Source organism: Triticum dicoccoides, chromosome 4B (assembly GCF_002162155.2).
Source record: "Triticum dicoccoides isolate Atlit2015 ecotype Zavitan chromosome 4B, WEW_v2.0, whole genome shotgun sequence".
NCBI lineage: Eukaryota > Viridiplantae > Streptophyta > Magnoliopsida > Poales > Poaceae > Triticum > Triticum dicoccoides.
The window spans coordinates 383,312,158-383,329,925 of NC_041387.1; the positions used below are offsets into that span (position 1 = coordinate 383,312,158).

The 17,768-nt window shown below is 42.6% G+C and overlaps 1 protein-coding gene across 1 annotated transcript; it reads right to left on the reverse strand.

The window, feature by feature from the left end:
- Nucleotides 1-1,328: 1,328 nt before the first annotated feature.
- On the reverse strand, nt 1,329-8,222 carry LOC119296226 (vacuolar-sorting receptor 1-like). Its single transcript, XM_037574625.1, has 12 exons — nt 7,637-8,222; nt 5,552-6,238; nt 5,323-5,411; nt 5,144-5,213; nt 4,983-5,066; nt 4,816-4,892; nt 4,634-4,715; nt 4,364-4,446; nt 4,207-4,273; nt 2,706-2,837; nt 1,906-2,012; nt 1,329-1,788 (listed from the first exon to the last, which is right to left on the reverse strand). The coding sequence occupies exons 1-12, from the start codon at nt 7,923-7,925 to the stop codon at nt 1,681-1,683; spliced, it is 1,875 nt and encodes a 624-aa protein (XP_037430522.1). The 5' UTR covers nt 7,926-8,222; the 3' UTR covers nt 1,329-1,680.
- Between the last annotated feature and the right edge of the window lie 9,546 nt (nt 8,223-17,768).

Here is a 17,768-nt window from a genome sequence, read left to right on the forward strand (position 1 = left end):
TGTCTCGCAATTGAAGAAGCAAGTGCCTCCCAAGGTAACGATCAAACCAGATATCGGTTTAGCGACCCCGGAGCCACTATGTCTTCTTCAACTAGCGGCGGTAGTGCAAACAAGACTCATTCAGCGTGGAGGGAAGATCATACCTCGTATCAAGGTACGTTGGGCAGACAGTTCTACAGATCATGACTCATGGGAGGAAGCCTTTCTGCTGCATCAGCGATTTCCTGCTCTGCCGGCTTAGGGTCAAGCCGCACCGCAAGGGGTGGGGAATGTTATGTGGTGGCGCAACCCGGGAAGACAGCCCAAGGCCTCTCGACGCACTTGCCAGCTGGACGGGGCATGGCGAGCCCAGCAAGGAGTCCAGAGAGGAGAAACCATCAACACGGAAGGGGATAAGTAGGTGGAAAGAACAGAGGAGAGGTCCTCGAAGAACAGAATGCTTTTCCCCTTTTGCAATGTCTTCTTTCATCCCTTCCTTGTATTCCAATCTTGTATCTATAATCAAGGAAGAACTCTAGCGTGGGCATAACAGATCTAGACAGATGAACCCTTGCAAAGAACTTTCTGTGGCCATCGCAATCCGCGGCTAAGGAGCCCACCGTAGGACGTATGTCGCCGATTCGTCGCGTGGCTTCCATAGCCTGACTGCCGCAGTAGCAGTCCAAGGCCACGGACTGGTGAGGCACCAACGTGTAGAAGGATCCCCACAAATCGCGTTCTTCGCATCGAATCGAATCAGGGGCATGTCGTTTGGACACGCCGACCTGTGGCCAGACCATGAACGGGCACAACCCGGCATCACAAAGGAGCTACACGAGCTGGCCATGCCAAACCGCCATTAAACATCAGCACTAGCACTAGCAGATCACGAACCACATGCCAGATTGAGAGAGGAGGCTTAAGAGAGGGGATGGCGGTTACTCAAAAGAAAAAGGAGAGGGGATGGCGCAAGCGTAGTGAGGTGGCCCGCCGCCGGCGGCCGACCGGCCATGGAGGCCACCGCCAACAACGAGGATCGAGAAAGGAGGGAGTTGAGGTTGCTAGCGGCTAGAGGTGCCTCCGGAGTGGCAAGAACGACCCAGGAGGCGGTTTCCACGTGTATAGATATTCTTTTTAGAAGAACCTAATTTTACTTCCCCTCTGCGCTATCATGATCACTAGTGTAAAAAACGTTCTTATATTATGGGACTGGGGAGTATTATCTTGACACCTCACACACCAAGCACTGCTACCCCTATCGAGAGGAGCAAGGAAATGTTCCACGATTGCCTATGCTGTGACTGACCACTTCAAAAAGCAAACAGCGATTGCTCTACTCACATCACAGATAAAAAGGAAAGAACTGTATACCACCTCTAGGCTCCAGATTTATTCAGATATAACGGGGGCAAGTAGTCTGAACACCAAGTATTTACAGGATGTTGACACGTAGAACGTTCGTAGTATGCAATGAGTCTAGAGCCGACAAAGGGAGTAGGGTAACCGTGACAATATCCGCCTATGCTGTGCATCGTGTCTCACAAAATGAAGGTGCACAACAGTGTAACTCCTAGAATCATACATCAAATCTCCTCGCGTACAAACCGTATCTTTGCTTCGCGCTGTAAAGCCGACGCCACCGATGATAATACATACACTGCACGCTTCTGTGTTGCTCAGCAAAAGCAGTGCCATCTGGTCTCAGATATCACCAGCATGCGCGACATGCTGTTGCTGGTTTGCGCCTTCTTGGCTGTCCAAAGGCATGTACTGAGCCATGATGGCGCGGATCTCCGAATCCATGTAACTCTGGTAGCACACATAAACAGGTATTATTATCAACAACTGACTGGTTCAAGTCCAACCCAAGACCACTTGAAAATAAATAAATGTCAAGCGTTACGAGGATGAGTAGAGATGTTTTACCCGTAGCCTGTATTTGTACACTGCATATGCTCCGACCCCGGCAAATACAAGTCCGAAGAAAATAACCCACATGAAGCTCCAGCCGACTGAGGAGGCAGCTTGTTTGCCTGCAACGAGTTTATCAACAGCATTAGACTAGCACTAGAGTACAACAATATAAACAAGTGATCAAATTAAACTGTGACACAATTTTAGTTGCTGACAGCATTAGGTTAACAGAATATCTGAAGAACTAGAGTATACATAAAACTGCATTTTTATGCACATGTATCATGTGTTGTCATCATTTGTGTTCAGGCAGCAAAATTGAGTGCAAGATCAATGTGGTGCGGATTACGGTAAACACATCCTGCAGCTGCTGCTTCACTTGCCAATACTTAAAACTGCGACTGTACCAACTTCTATGAATAAAAACTAGCCTTACAGTACACAGCAATATAAAGCCTTGGTCATCTGCATTGGTAAGGCTAAACAAAGAACGTGTAATAATTCACCATATACAAACATCAAGGAAAATCATTGTGGCGGTAGCCATCGTTTATTCAGCAACTAACACAATCCCTGATCTTCACAACTTACTTGTGACTTGGAAACAACTAGTTCATCATTTAACTGAAGTATAATATCAAGCATCTCAAATAACAGGAAAGTATAAGTTCAACCATCTCAAACAGAAGAAGCTATTTTGCTCAACTGAACAGGTGAATTTGCTTCTTATCACTAATAATATAGTAGTATACTAGTTCTTGCAAGACAAATAACAAGATAGTTAAGGAGAAATCTCAGGTTAGGCTACTCACTGATGCACGTGTCTTGCTCTCTCATGTATAACATGTTGTTACCACCACAGCTGCATTCATAGCTTCCCCATGTATTCTCGCAACTGCAGCCATTGCACTGACAGGCAGATTTCGCTTTGCATTCATCAATATCTGCACATAGGGTGGACCAAAGGAAATAATTCCAGAAGTCCTTAAGTTCTCATACTTTGAAATCTTCACTCCGCTCGCAACATGAATATCAATAAAACAACCCTAATGACCAAATAATATCTCAACTAAAAGCAATTTATTAGTTTTCTCTAGAATATGTTGAGAGTTATGCAGAACTGACATGGATACACGTTCATGGTATCGGGGTGATATCAATCTGAGGACACACCGTTTTCAGAAAATGACAATATGTGGTTATGTTTAACTAGAGTATTAAAAGAACATTATATGCCATAGCTAAGTTGCATTGTATGGCCCCCAGTCACCTCGCATCTGGGTTGTCTGTTTGATTGCCCCCCTTAGTGTAAATTCCTGGCACCACCCCTGCCCGTAGGAGATAAGAAGAATTGGTGCTAGCGTGTTGGAACACTGAGCAGGAGGAGCTTACAACCGCCTGCTAGTCGCTGGCACCACCACCTAGGTGTCAAGGGGCGAAACCGCTAGTCATAGTGGGAAGTAACTTAGACTAGTGTCATGCATATGACACTAGTCTATGTTACTACCTTCATAGTGCAAAGTGTCATAGAAATAGTATCATATATGGTTGCATTTATTAGCTTGTAGACTCGGCTTCTCTTGGGAAGCGCTATGTGATGGTAACATAAGCTGTTACTCCAAGCACCTCTCTCCTCATTAACTAGCTGCCACATAAGCAAACTTGTCTTGGGGTGTGTTATGTTACCAGCTAAGTTACTCCCACTATGACTAGCATGAGGCGAAAGGGAGTGAGGTGGTTGGGGTCAGAACAGAGAAAGGGGCAGGGGAGTCAGGAAAGTGACGCACTAGACAAGATCACAGGAGATGATGGTCAAATTACCCTTGCGAGTTATGGGCTATTATTGGTCTGAGCTGTATCCACCACGTATCTAACATGCATCAGCATGTATCCAAGTTAATTTATTTTTATTTTTATATCCTCGATACCTCATGGATACAGCATTATAGTATCACAAGCCAGTAAATATCAGTATCGATATGGCATCCAATACGGAATTGCCAGGCTTTTCAGGTGTTGGTGTTCAATGAGAAATAGGGTATGTTTGGATGGTGACCAAAAATAACGATACCATTTTTTTGGTAATAACCAAAAAATTGCTCTTGTTTGGATGATTGCTAGTAATATTTTGCCATGCCCATGCCCTCTAGCCAATTCTAGTTCACTTTTCTTGCCAACATTGGCCAAAATATGTGTAACCAAAAACTTGAATAAAATATTGGTTAGCCAAATTTTGCTAGGGTTAGCTTGGGCTCAAACCAAATTTTGTGTTCAAGTCATGCAAAAGTAAGTTTCTGAATAATGATAAAGTACCTTCACAGCTTTTTACACCATCGCCCTTGAAACCTTGTGGACATTTGCAACCTTCAGATTCTTCATGCTGCAGATTTTCTGAATTTAGTTTTCGCTCTTCTAAAGAATCGCGACTAAAACTAGTAGGCCTCATAATAACGTCTACTCATCCACTTACCGAGCAGGCAGATATTGTCTTCCCATTCTTAGTTTCTTTCCAGCATCCTCCATTGTTGATCTCACACCTACCAACACCGGAAGCTGATAATAGAAAATGTTAATACTAAGCTTACAAAGAATTGACGTAACTCCAATAATAGGATGGTGTGCAAAAGTGAACCAATACACTTTATGGCAACCACATTGTTCCAGTAGTAATTAATACGAGAACACCCATTACTGAAACCATTTTAGCAAATTCAATCACATAACTAAATTCTCATGGTACCTTCACAGTTGGTATATCCATCCCCCACGAATTTTACACCTTTGACAATAGGGCACTCACAAACACGCCCACGGAAGGTATCCTACATTTTCATATCCAGCGAATTAGAGTTATCCTACAAGACAAGAATAAATGAAGGAGAGAAGATGAAATATCAGAGGTATCCTGAGCTCAAACTGTACCTTGCATGCAGTGACGTTATTAGCCTTGTCGACCCAGCAACCTCCATGGTTCTCCAAACACTCATTTGTTTGAACATCTATAGTGAACAAAAAAGAAGAAAATAGCATTCCATGGTAAGGCAAGATCTAGGAAGAAAATCTACACTTAAACAAAAAGGTGAACATACCTTCACTCAAACAAATAGCGGGCTCAGTTGTCTCCTCAAATCCTGAACAGATTGCTTTTAGAACAGCACCTTTGTCCAACTTACCTGAAAACAGAACTAGACTGTAACACAGACAATATCGGGGGAGGGGGGTAACTAGTGGTAGAAAACCGGTAGACAACCTCGGTATTGCCTGTTATTGACGACAAGGGTTGGCAGTATCGTGACATCTCCTCGTTTACCATGACCAATCTATATCACAGAAACATATAGCTGAATATACCATAATTTGATGAAAAATGTGCATGAATAAGGCACTATTTGACAGAAAAAAGGTCATTCTTTCTCAATAAGATCATACTTGGGCATCTTGTTCCGCCTTTAGAATTGGGTTTTCCTCATCAGCTTCAGGATCTCCAACACACTTGTTTATCTTGTCCATGTCCAAACCTGCAACGAGCAAATTTAACAGCAATTATTAACTAAGCAGTTTTTTTAGAAAATGTAACTCTGCAGGATTAGTAAAATATTATAAAGAATAATATAATGAAAATTTCTGAGATATGAACATCAATGCCAATTAGACCTACCAAGTGACTTAATAACATGACTTGCACATTCATGTGTGTATTTCTTCTCCTTCATTGGGCATCTAATGGCAAAGTCATGTACATAATCCCACCACAACCATGGCTTGCCAGTGTCATTGGCAACCTTGAATACACAGACTTGGTGTAAATTCTGGACCACGACATCCTTTCCATCATATCCTTTGCTGAAATCCTGCTCTGGGTCCGGTGCACAATATCTCCCATGATTTATGCACTGGGATTTGCATTGCTTGCTCACGGTAAAAGCTTCCGGGCAATACCATGTAATATAATGAGGAGTGAACTGTGTGTAACCCTTCTGCTCAAGAACTTGTGCGGTTCCTCTGAAGCTCTTCACAAAATCCATTTGCATATCACATTTAGGACCACATTCATCATTACTGTTTGTCCAGAATTCATACTCTACACGCTCATCGGGATGGGGAAGGGATTCCCTCCAATCCAGGAGGACACTAACCATGTCACCATTTTCAGCAGATTTCTTAAGGTCCTCGCCCAGTTTCTTTGTTATCAGCACTGATGGAATAGTGATATTTTCTAAGTGCTTCGTGCCAGTATCTTCTGGGTTGTCCATTGTGATCAAAGGCTCGTCCTTGCTATCCACAACGAGAATTGCTGCAGCTCCAGCAAGTTGTGCATTCCATGCCTTTGTTGTGAAAAAGCATTCTGTTCATCACAGAGGAAAATAAACCAAGAAATTAGAATAATCACTTAAGACTAGGGGAAAATACCAAAGAGAATTAAGCAGAAAGATGCTAAGCTAATTACATGTTTTAAAAACCACGAGCAATAACATGTACTCCCTCCGTCCCAAAATAAGTGACCCAACTTTGTACTAGCTTCGTAAACATAATTAAGCACCGACGCACATTTTTAGGCATATTCAGGAAAAATAGAAAAGACACGTGCTAAGCCAACCAAAACAAAAGAACAGAAAGGCAAAAAACAGGTGGCGTTAGCACTCCTATCCTGCTGGTGGCTTCCTACTCCAACTTTAACATCAAATTTTATCTTTACTAAAGCTAGAAATTTAACTCCGCCTATGTCTTCTAGGCATAGCCGGTCCCAAGCCCGGGTAAAGGAGGAGGGTTGTGATAGGCTTGGCGAGCCAACGTAAAAACTAGCCAGTCCCATAGGTTTGAAACCCATTTGAGCGAGAGTAGTACTAGGATGGGTGACCTCCTGGGAAGTCCTCGTGAAAGGGTTTCATATCTAAGGGTTGTGATAGGCTTGGCGAGCCAACGTAAAAACTAGCCAGTCTTTTGGATATGAAACCCATTTGGGCGAGAGTAGTACAAGGACGGGTGACCTCCTGGGAAGTCCTCGTGAAAGGGTTTCATATCTAGCCTACCCCAACTTGTTTGGGATAAAAGGCTTCGTAAGTAAGTAAAGTACTAAAGCTAGAAATTTGACCTGAAACTTCTTTTGCTATTAAAGTTCTGGATCATATTACTTGCTAGTTACAAAATTATAAGGCGTGTTTCATAAACACATTTATGCCTGCTCATTCTGGCTCTGCTACCGTAGGCTACTTGTATCTATGTATCATGCTAGATGAAGCAGAAAATGGTTATAAGAGATGATGATGTTACTACAGCAGCCAGCAGGACTTGTCTTCTTTTCCTGGGTTGCAACAACTGAACATCAACTGAGTTATTGATATTACCAGTGTCACAATAACCCAAACGAAGTGACTGCTACCCCAAATGTAGCTGAAAATGAAACCAATCCCCCATGCACGCATGTCGCTACCGCAAAGGCTATATATACAGATAGAAGAAAAACCTTACTGTATCCAAGGGAAGAGAAGCGTATTGGAAGCTAATGATTGATGTAGTACTAGTACAAACTTCCTAATAAATGAGACCAATCGAAGATTGCCCTAATTAATCCCCTTATAACTGAACAAGCTTCCTTTTTTGTTTGAAACAACAGTAATAAATAAATGAGCAAACTAAGCCGGTAGTATTAATCGCCATGAGCAGCATATAATACTAGTAAATAATATAAATAAATAAATGAAGCACAGCACAGCAAGATCCGAAAAGAAAAGAAAAGAATCACCTCCGCGGTCGATGAGGACGAAGTTGGGGCGGGCTCCCGACTTGTGGCCCTTGAAGGAGACGTCGAACTCCTTGCAGGCCTGCCTGTTGTCCTTGGGGTAGACGACCCAGCCTTGCAAGGTGCCCCCGTACTGCGGCAGGCCGAAGTTGCCGATGGCGCACTCGTACTTGCCCTTGAGACTCTCGGGCGAGGTCACCTGCACGCTGTTCTTCTCCACCACGAACCTCCCCGCCACGGCGTCCGCCATGGCCAGCAGCACCAGCACAGCCCACCACGCAGGACCCATCATCCTGTGTGTCCCCCGACCGTGCGATCCGGGGAAAGCCTCAGCGAAGAGCAAGAAAAGAATCGGGCCTTTGGACGGAAGCGACGGAGATTCCCAGGAGGCGCAGATCTGCCGAGCGAGCTACGGGGAGAGGCCGAGAAAACAAATCGGGGGCGGGCGGCGAGATCTAGCGCAGCGAAGGCTTTAGTGCGGATGGATGGCTGGGGGTAGGGGTTGGACTTGCTTGGGAGAAGCGCGCGTCCACGGCGGCCTGCGTGGAGTCGTCTCGTCGTCGGGGTTGTTGGTTGTTCCGTCCGGACAAGCTAAACCCAACTTTTGTTAGCTAAACCAGCAGTAGTACTGGTAGAAATCCGTTGCTGTCACTGTCAAGAGAGCAGAGCGGGGCGGGTCGGTTGCCCTACCCTCGTGAAGGCTCGTGCCGTGCGGCGTGGACAACGTGACCCGCTCCTGATCTGCCCGGAGGGGCCGCGTGGGCTGCTTTCATTTATTCTATCGATTTATCTACTGCCTTTGAGATTCGCGCTCTGTCAACGACTCGTGGTTTCCCAGGCGTGGGGAGCACCGGAAACGAGTGGTGCCCAACGGGTAGCTCCAACAGTGTATCTCCCTTCTCATAAATTCATGCACTATATCAGAGGAAATGTTTAGATCCGGCGCACCGGCTGAAGTTTCGGCCCGTTCCTGCCTCGTCACGCACAACACACGCATATATAGCAACTTTTCTTCTAATGTGGGCCCGTGCATCTTTATCCATCCCCTCCCCCGGTCGTGCCCACGCAGTCTGCGCGCGCCCGCGAGCCGGGCCCCCGAGCTCCGTCACCCCGCGCCCCGCCACCTCGCTGGCCGGCCGCCGGAGGGCTGCGCGCGCCCGCGAGCCGCGCCCTCGAGCTCCATCGTCCCGCGCCCCGCCGGCCGGTCGCCGGAGGGCGCCGCCACCATTGAGTCTCAACCCCATCCACCACTGTTTTTCCAGCTACTCAGAGCGCCGACGGCGAGAATCAACGGGACGAGTTACTACCTCGACTGGCAGCCATGATGGTGGAGCACACAGATGCTACAACCGGCTGGGAAGGGAGCTGCAATCGCGTACTGGTTTTGCTGGAACCAGTAATGGCGGCCGCGCGGACGTACTGGTACTGCAGCCGCAAATGGCAATGCTTGTGCTACAACCATGAATGCAAAAAGCTACATCTAGTAAATAAAAAAGCATCAAACCAGATTCAGAACACATGAAGAGCTGCAACCGTTTTAACAAAAGCTTCATCCTGCAGATAAAAAAGTTTTAACCCAGAGATTGAAAATCTTCAACCAGACACTACAAAAGTTGCAACCGTTTAAAAAAAGCTTCATCCCGCAGATAAAAAAGCTTCATTCCGCAGATGAAAAAGCTTCTACAAGAGATCGAGAAAGCTTCAACCAAAATGTTGGAACCTGCGACGATGTCATTTTTGCTGGAACCAGCGGCATCGTTTGCTACAACCAGCGACTCACTTTGTTGCGACCCTTCACGGCGAGCTACAACCGGCGACGACGACGGCGACGCGTTTTTGCTACAACCGCACTGAATTTTTCTGCTGGAAGTGGCTTCATTTTTTGCTGGAACCGGCGAATTTTTTTGCTGGAACCGGCGGATTTTTTTGCTTTAAATGGTGACATTTGCAGAACTTTTGCTGGAACCGGACATTAGATTTGCTGAAAATCAGTGCTATTTTTTGTTTGCAACTAATGACTACCGGTGATGCTACGAGCACAACACCGTGGCAATGGCAAGGAACACATTTTGTGTGTGCTAGAAGCGCCCCTGCCATTGCTGGAACCAACGACCCCCATTTTTTTGATGCATCTGAAGCATTTTTTACTGCAGCAGCAACGACGAGCGGCTATGGCGACCGGTGGCGACGAGCACGGAGACGAGGACGACCGGGGGCGGGAGGGGGGCGTGAGGGGGGAGGGGCTGCGCAACGCTTGGAGCGGTAGGGGCAGTAGGAGGCGCGGCGCCGCGGCGCAAGGTAGGAGATGATAGGGCGAATTGTTTTCTTCAGCCGGATCCAACGGCCCACGTGCTCAGATCCAATGGTCGCGGTGCGACCGGCCCAACAGTTGGGCCGGCGCACCGGGGCAGATCGTTGCCCTCGGTTGTGAGAAATAAATAATGAATGGGATCACGATGATATATGGGGTTGTCAGCGTCGGACCCGGGCGGTGAATGTAAAAAAGAGCGTCCTGAAATCGTCAAAGTGCGGAAAGTGCCAAAATTAACGTGGCCTACCACCATAAGAACGACTTGATTAAATAACTCAAATGATAAGTGTCATATGTGGCACGAAGCAACAAAGTCCAAACACCCTTTTGACCATCCATTTTGCAACATCAAATAGATGACATCGGCAGATTTTTTTTTGTGTTTTTGGACTTAAAAATATTTTATCTCTTAAACAAAAATAATAATTAAAAATTCATTTTCATTATTAAATCCGTCTCGACAAGATCTTCAAAACTAAATCTTATATTGATATGTTTCGACGACTTTTTTCTAGGCCAAAAATTGCCATGATGTTCATTCTTAAGTTGTCAGAGTTTATACTAGAGTTGCCATGATATGTTTTATCTATTTTTTTTCTTCTAGATTTAATACTACCATTGTATTTTTGACTACTTCTCATGGTATATTTTATTAATTGACTAGGGAAATTTTTAGTAATTAACCACGGCAAATTTTAATTCATGGATCATGAAAATTCTTGTAATTCACCATGGAAAATTTAGTTTATAGATCATGGCAATTTTAGTATTTTGATCATGGAAATTCTAGCTTTTTACCATGGAAATTGTATTTTTATGAACCATGGAAAATTTTAATGTATATATCATGGCAAATTTAAGTAATTCATCATGACAATTTTAGTTTCTGGTTCATGGCAAATTTGAGTCATCGACAATGCATTTTTAAAGTAATTGACGATGGATTTCTTTTTAATTATGAACCATGTCAAAATTATTTCATGGATCATGGAAAATTGTAGTAATTCGCCATGGGAGTTTATTAATCCCCTTTCTATAACATGTCAAAATTTAATTTAAACATAGAAGAAAAAGTAGTTGATACATATTATGGCAACTTCATTGTAAACAGCATATCAATTTATGTGCAATAGACATGTCAACTTTAACCCTAAAAAATAGTCGAAACATATCGATATGAGATATAGTTTTGAAGATCTCGTCGCAACGGATTTAATGTTGAGAATGGTTTTTCAATCGCATTTTTCATTTAAGAGATAAAATATTTTAAAAATTGAAAACCCAAAAAAATCACGCTGGCATCATCTGGCTTGTCTTTCTTTGCATGCGTGTGTGGAAGAAACACGTGCATGTGAGTTTTTCACTGAATCGCATATTCTAGGATCATAAAAAATATAGCATGAAATATAAACTATTAGTTATGAATATGGAAATTATTTTCATCTTTCTCCCACTTGCACTAGAGTCGCTAATCTAGTTAGCACTTTTAACTTTTATACAATAGTAATCTGGTGTCAGTCCATGCTTTGCTTGTGGTATAGACTTTGTCCTATCAAATCTGACAACTTCAGATCCGTGTGTATCATTTGCATTTCAATGCATCCATCGTGCTTTCACGTAAAATCATAATTTGTGTGAAACAAGCTAAGTATATATTGAATCATCCGTAAGACCTTTGATTCCTTAGATTGAGTTACAGAACCATTGTCTGAGAACAATATTCTTTTTGCACAATCATCTAGAAACCATACCAAGTTCATAAGTGAACCTTTGATTCATCACCCTCTATTGTTCCTTCTAAAGCGGCAATATACTTAACTTTCTATTATATAATTCACCACATTAACTTTCCTGGACCAATTCCAGTTTACTGTGCCACCATAAATCATTTAAATTGAAATTTGCTTGGAGCACCAATTGAAGATTTTTGTCGATGTACCACTTACATCAAGCATGTATTGATGTTACTCCTTACAACAATCTCTCCATTTTCTCCATATGCGAGAAACATGTCGTTAATACTTAATGATATTTTCACTGTTGCCTTATGGTCAACAATTTGACCATTCCGCTAACTTTACTCTGAAATCATGTATTTCACTCATCAATATTTCAAGATACCGATTCTTGCTAAGAACTCCTTCCATGTGACTTTGACAAGAAAACTCTTCTTAACATTTTCCATACTAAACTACTTTAGTACTTTTGTTAATATGTATTTTGGCTAAGCCCGATTAGACACTACTATCTCCATAGATTATTATGTCTAATACAAGGACTATATTGCCTAAGTACTTTACTGAAAACTATTTCCAATAAAGTCTTAATCCGTGTCAAGAAATTTATGTAATTTCCAATCAACAATGTGTCATGTACACACATTGTTTAGCAATATTATCATGATCCCACTTACTTTCTTGTAAATATAATCATCTTTTTTTCTATCGATGAAATCATATTATTTGATCAATTCATCAAAACAAAGATTCCAACTTCAGTATGCTTGCTTCAGATCATTACTGGATCTCTTGAAGTTTGCACACTTACTAGCATCCTCCGGATCGAGAAAACTACCTTGGATAGTATCAAATATACATCCTTGGTTCTTTTTCCATCTCACGGGAATCATTTTTGACATCCATCTGTTATATCTCATAACTGAAATATTTAGTAATTGCTCATTTATTCCGAACTGACTTTAAGTATTATTATGATGAGACAATCTCGTTATAATCAACTCCTTGATATTGTCATAAACTATTTGCAACAAGTCAAGCATTATAAAATATTTTTATCTTTGTCAATTTATAGATCCATCACTACACCTTAGAGTTTAAGTCTTTCAGAGGGTCTATCAAGTTCTAAACTTGAATTATGTGTATCGATACTATCTCGAATTATTTTGGCGTATAGCCAATTCCGAAATCAAGGATCATCAACGCTTCTCTCTGTATTATAGGTTCATTGTTTGTTTCAACAATATTTCGTCTACATACCCTAAAGGTTTGTACGATTTTTCCAACCTATATAGTTCAGCTGCATGTTCGACCGAAGTCTCTATATCCTATGTAGAGGCTTCTGTATTAGTCACGGTAAGAAATTTTAGAATACTTCTAGTGTTTCTTTTCTTTGACTTGTTCATGAAGATTCTGTAATCTCGTCGAATTGCACTGTCCTCCCACTCACTCTTTTGCAGAAAACATTTTCTTCAAAATTTCCTCAATTTGTTGACAAAACACCTTGCCTCGGCGTAGTGATAAAGGGATACCCAACCATTTGGGATAACCTACAAAGTAGCACTTATTTTGATAAATTTGATGGCGCTCTTTTCAGTGTAAAAGCCATAGTCTCTAAATCATCACATTAAAAGTATATTGGTGGAACAATCAATGTCATCTCTGATCTCACCATGTCATACATAGCTTGATTACATCTACCCAAAACAGTCTACTCTCAATAGTGTTTCTAGGAGGTGCAAGCTATAAAATTCTTTTTATAGCTCATCAGACATTCGCTAAATTTGTAACTCAAATATTCTTTTCTGCAATCCAATTGTAGAAACATAATTTTCTTGTTATAATTAATAATTTCTACTTCATTACACTTAACTATATCTGAAGATCTGGAAAACTTGATCGGTAACAACACTTGAGCGAGTCTTAGAGGCGAGACTAGGAACCTATTGTTTATCGTTATTCATTTCACATGTGCATATGAGTTTTTCACCGAATCACATATTTCAGGATCATAACAATTATAACATGAAATATAAACTATTAACTATGAATATGGAAATATAATAATACAAATATCATTGCCTCCAGGGCATATTTTCAACACAAGGTTCACATATGCATACTACTCCACAAAATAACACGTAGTTGCATGAACTAAACAACAAGGTTCATAGCTTCTTTTTGCTTCTTGTGGTCTTAGACGGAGGACATTTTTTGCTTCCTGTGTTCTTTGACGGGGGAAATTCCCTTCATGTGTTATTTGCTGAGCTATCATGTGTAGCAGAAGTCTTCTTAGATGCTTCAGGAACTGGGCTAGACTTTGCCCTTTTACCACCTCCTTTTCTCTTGTTTGTAGCACCATTTTAGAACTGAGAATGAACGAAAATGAAAGTGTTGAAATGTAAATTACAATAGGCAAAATTAGACTTCTATGCATTGGGTTGTTTGAAGCAAAATTAGACGCACCAGAATATAGAAATACAGATTTACAATACGCAAAAATAGACCATTATGGTTTTTTTTGAAGAAAAATAAGAATATTTTACTACTGGCAAAATTATACCATTGCGAATAAACTATGCTTATAAAAACTGATCACAACTTTCTTCTTTCTACTCTGTTCCATTATCCTGTTTCTTGTTATGGAGAGAGAGGACTAGTAGCACTATATTACTACTGATGTAGTCCTATGGTTATGAGAACCAACTTAAATGCTGCCGGTACATAGGTGATTGACATAAATGAACTACATTGTGCAATCAACGTGTATAACATATTTGTACCAATGCCATGACCTATTACAATAAAATATGCAATATCTAGGGTAATGAATAGACTAGCATTTGCTTGCAATATCCCCTATCAGGTTTATCTCTAGCATGGGCATAACGCAAACGAACCAGCATGAGCACGGACAGATGCCCGATGAACAAATGAAACGCAAATGGACCAGCATCAATCTTGACCAGCATGAGCATTAAAAGAAACTTATTTCTAGCAGACCAAAATGCTACACATCAATGTTTCACTAGGTATTTGAGGACTTGAGAACTTTCGCAGCAGGTTTGAGGGCTTCTGTCCCGCCCTTGCCGCCATGGCCAATGGTGCGGATCCCTCCACCCCGTGTCACCTCATGGAGCTGCTGGAGGCGGAGGAAGGGAGGTCGCTGGTGCGGACCACATCAGGGAGGGAGGCCGGAGTGGAGGAAGGGTTGTGGCTAGTGAGGACCGCGTCAGGTAGGAAGGCCGGAGGGAGGAAGGGAAGCCCCTAGTGCAGACATCTTCGAGGAGGGAGGCCAGAGCGGAGGAAGGAAGGGCTCCGCGCAGGGGAGGCTGGAGATGCATGGTGAGTCGTCGACTTAGAGGAGGGCGCCGAGGATGCGAGAGCGGAGACGCACTGCTTCAGCGAGGCCAAAGGAGGGGGCCACGGTGGGGAAGCTGGAGCATAAGCCGGAGGGGACGTGGATGTCCCAGTGGACGACGGAGTATGGACGCGGCGGCGGCGGCGCGCTGGGAGATGCGAGAGCGCGGTGGCTGGTTAGGTCAGTCTGCATGATGGGGATGGGCGTGTGGTGTGTGTGTATTTTTTTGGTATTGTTCACTTGCAAAGTGGCCCCACAAGTCAGTAGGGGCAACTTATGCCATTGTTGCAAATACTGACAACTTTTTTCCTGGTCAACTGGCTAGAATAAACGGTCAACTCGCGGATGTGTAACAGATTGGCATTTGTGGTATATTGCCAAAAGTTAAGAGTGGCAAAACTAAGATGTCAAATCCTAGAGTGGCATAAGCAAAGTGTCAAAAATAAAGTTTTTCTTTATATTAATTATAGTACATGTTGTAACAGTCTTTTTGACTACATGTAATTTGGGCAACTTACTTCATGGGATCCCAAGAAAACTTGTAGGATCGTGGACAAGAGGCATGTCACTTCAGGTACCACACTTTCTTGGTGAGAGTTGCACATTGTCATGCGCTTCATGGAAGACATTAAGTCATCTATGGAGGAGATAAAGTTGGCTCGTACGATGGCTCATATGTGCCTTTCGTGCACACTTTGAACACAAGCAATATTTAGAAGCCTCTCCTAGTATGAACGTATGAAATATCTACTTATTCATGTATTATTTGTGAATTTAATATGTATATATCTATATATGTACCAATATATAATGTGGGCATAAATTTGAATATTGGTTGTTGGATGAAGCCAATCCATAGGTATCTTCATAATATGCACAGCCAACTTTAGCACTCACAAAGTTTTTGTTCTATATGAATCTATTGCTTTTTAATTTATGAATATCGACGCATAATATTCACATACCTACTTTATGTATGTACATGGCTATGAAAATATCTTCATAAAATGATTAACATTTATTTTCAGTGCCATGAACTACGAGGATTAAATCTACATCTCATACATGATGCATATGTGACTATAAATTGTGTTCTATATATGTGATATGTGACATCTCATACATGTACATTTGCTTGTGTTATGTGATATCTCAATATTCAGTCGTACCTTACTAGCTAGTGCTTACTACTAATTGTGTTCTTGTAACAGAAAATCCCAAGTGCTATGGTGCCTGAGCAATTGCCAGCCAGTGGTGACATGTGAGTTGTTGTTTATGACGACACAGACGTACCATGCACCTACTCGATGTCGCTAGAAGATGACCTCATCATCATCAGCGGATAGGAAGGAGGTCTGCGACATGTACAAGAATATTGAGGTTGGAGACGAGATAGTTGGTATGCTCCACCTAGGACGGGCATACCCGGTTCTCTTATGCATACCATCTCTTTGTTTGACGACTAGGTGTCTTCACAGAGTAAAAAATATGCATAAATGTCTCTTCTGGTTAAGGTTGTGCACTTGCTAAGTATGTGATGTTACTGTTAAGTATGGTATTGTTAGGATTGTTGCTATGGTGTATGTAATATATCATGCTTAACTATGTTGAACATGTGCAATATTTAGACTATATGATATGGTGCATCTAATGCAAGTAATTGATAGACTTGATATTCATAGCCCAAGATGGTGCCAAATGTTACATGAAAACATTTGAATCCTATTTTGCTGCCAAAGCAGCCACTATATAAGGGCAGAAAAAATTGGTACAAAATCATGCCTAACATAGAAAATGTTTTTTTATTATGGCAACCTAAACTAGTAGCGCCCACTGGAAAAGAAACAACACTAGCTTGAACCAAAGTTAGCAGTGTTAGGGCATGGCAAATGCCACCAAGTCGTCCCAACTTAGCAGCGGGTAAGACGCACGCGGCTGGTTGTGAAACCACTAGCAGCATGCCGCACACACGCTGCTGAAGCACAATCATTAGCTACATTCCGACTCAATGTTGGTAGTGAGTACTTACCAATGTGCTAAAGTTCACTTTCGAAAGCCGCTAATTAGGGGTTTCTATACTAGTAGGAGTCTGATGGAGATATGCCCTAAAGGTAATAATAAAAATTATTATTTACCTCCAAGTTCATAATTGTGTTTATGTTCTATGTGTTGGGGAGCGTTGCATGGAAAACAAAAAAATTCTACGCACACGCAAGATCTATCCATGGAGATTCATAGCTACGAGCGGGAGAGCATCTACATACCTTGTAGATCGCTAAGCGGAAGTGTTTATCAATACGGTTGATGTAGTCGTACACCTTCACGATCCATCCCGATCAAGTACCAAACATACGGCACCTCCGCGTTCAGCACACGTTCAGCTCGATGACGTCCTCGCCTTCTCGATCCAGCAAGAGAGGTGAAGTAGTAGATGAGTTTCGGTAGCACGACGGCGTGGTGACCATGGTGGTGAAGAACAATTTCCGCAGGGCTTCGCCAAGCACACCAGAAACTATGGCGGAGGATAAACTAGAGGGGACTGGGTTGCCACCACACGGCTTGGTGAATCTTGATGTGTTCAAGGTGCTAGCCTTGCCCCTCTATTTATATGTCTAGCCCTAGGGCCATTTCTTGGAGAAAGAGCCTCCTCAAAGTCGGTTTAGCCCGCAAGGCAAGAATCCCGTCCTCGGCGTCTAGCCCAGACGCCAGGGTCCCTGGCGTCTGGCC

Excerpts from the sequence above, each read along its gene's own strand:
- LOC119296226 (XM_037574625.1), bottom strand. The coding sequence starts at position 7,925 with ATGATGGGTCCTGCGTGGTGGGCTGTGCTGGTGCTGCTGGCCATGGCG. Across the intron at positions 5,412-5,551 it reads TCATGTTATTAAGTCACTTG|GTTTGGACATGGACAAGATA; the intron begins GTAGGTCTAATT and ends TGCTCGTTGCAG. Across the intron at positions 2,013-2,705 it reads AGAGCAAGACACGTGCATCA|GCAAACAAGCTGCCTCCTCA; the intron begins GTGAGTAGCCTA and ends AACTCGTTGCAG.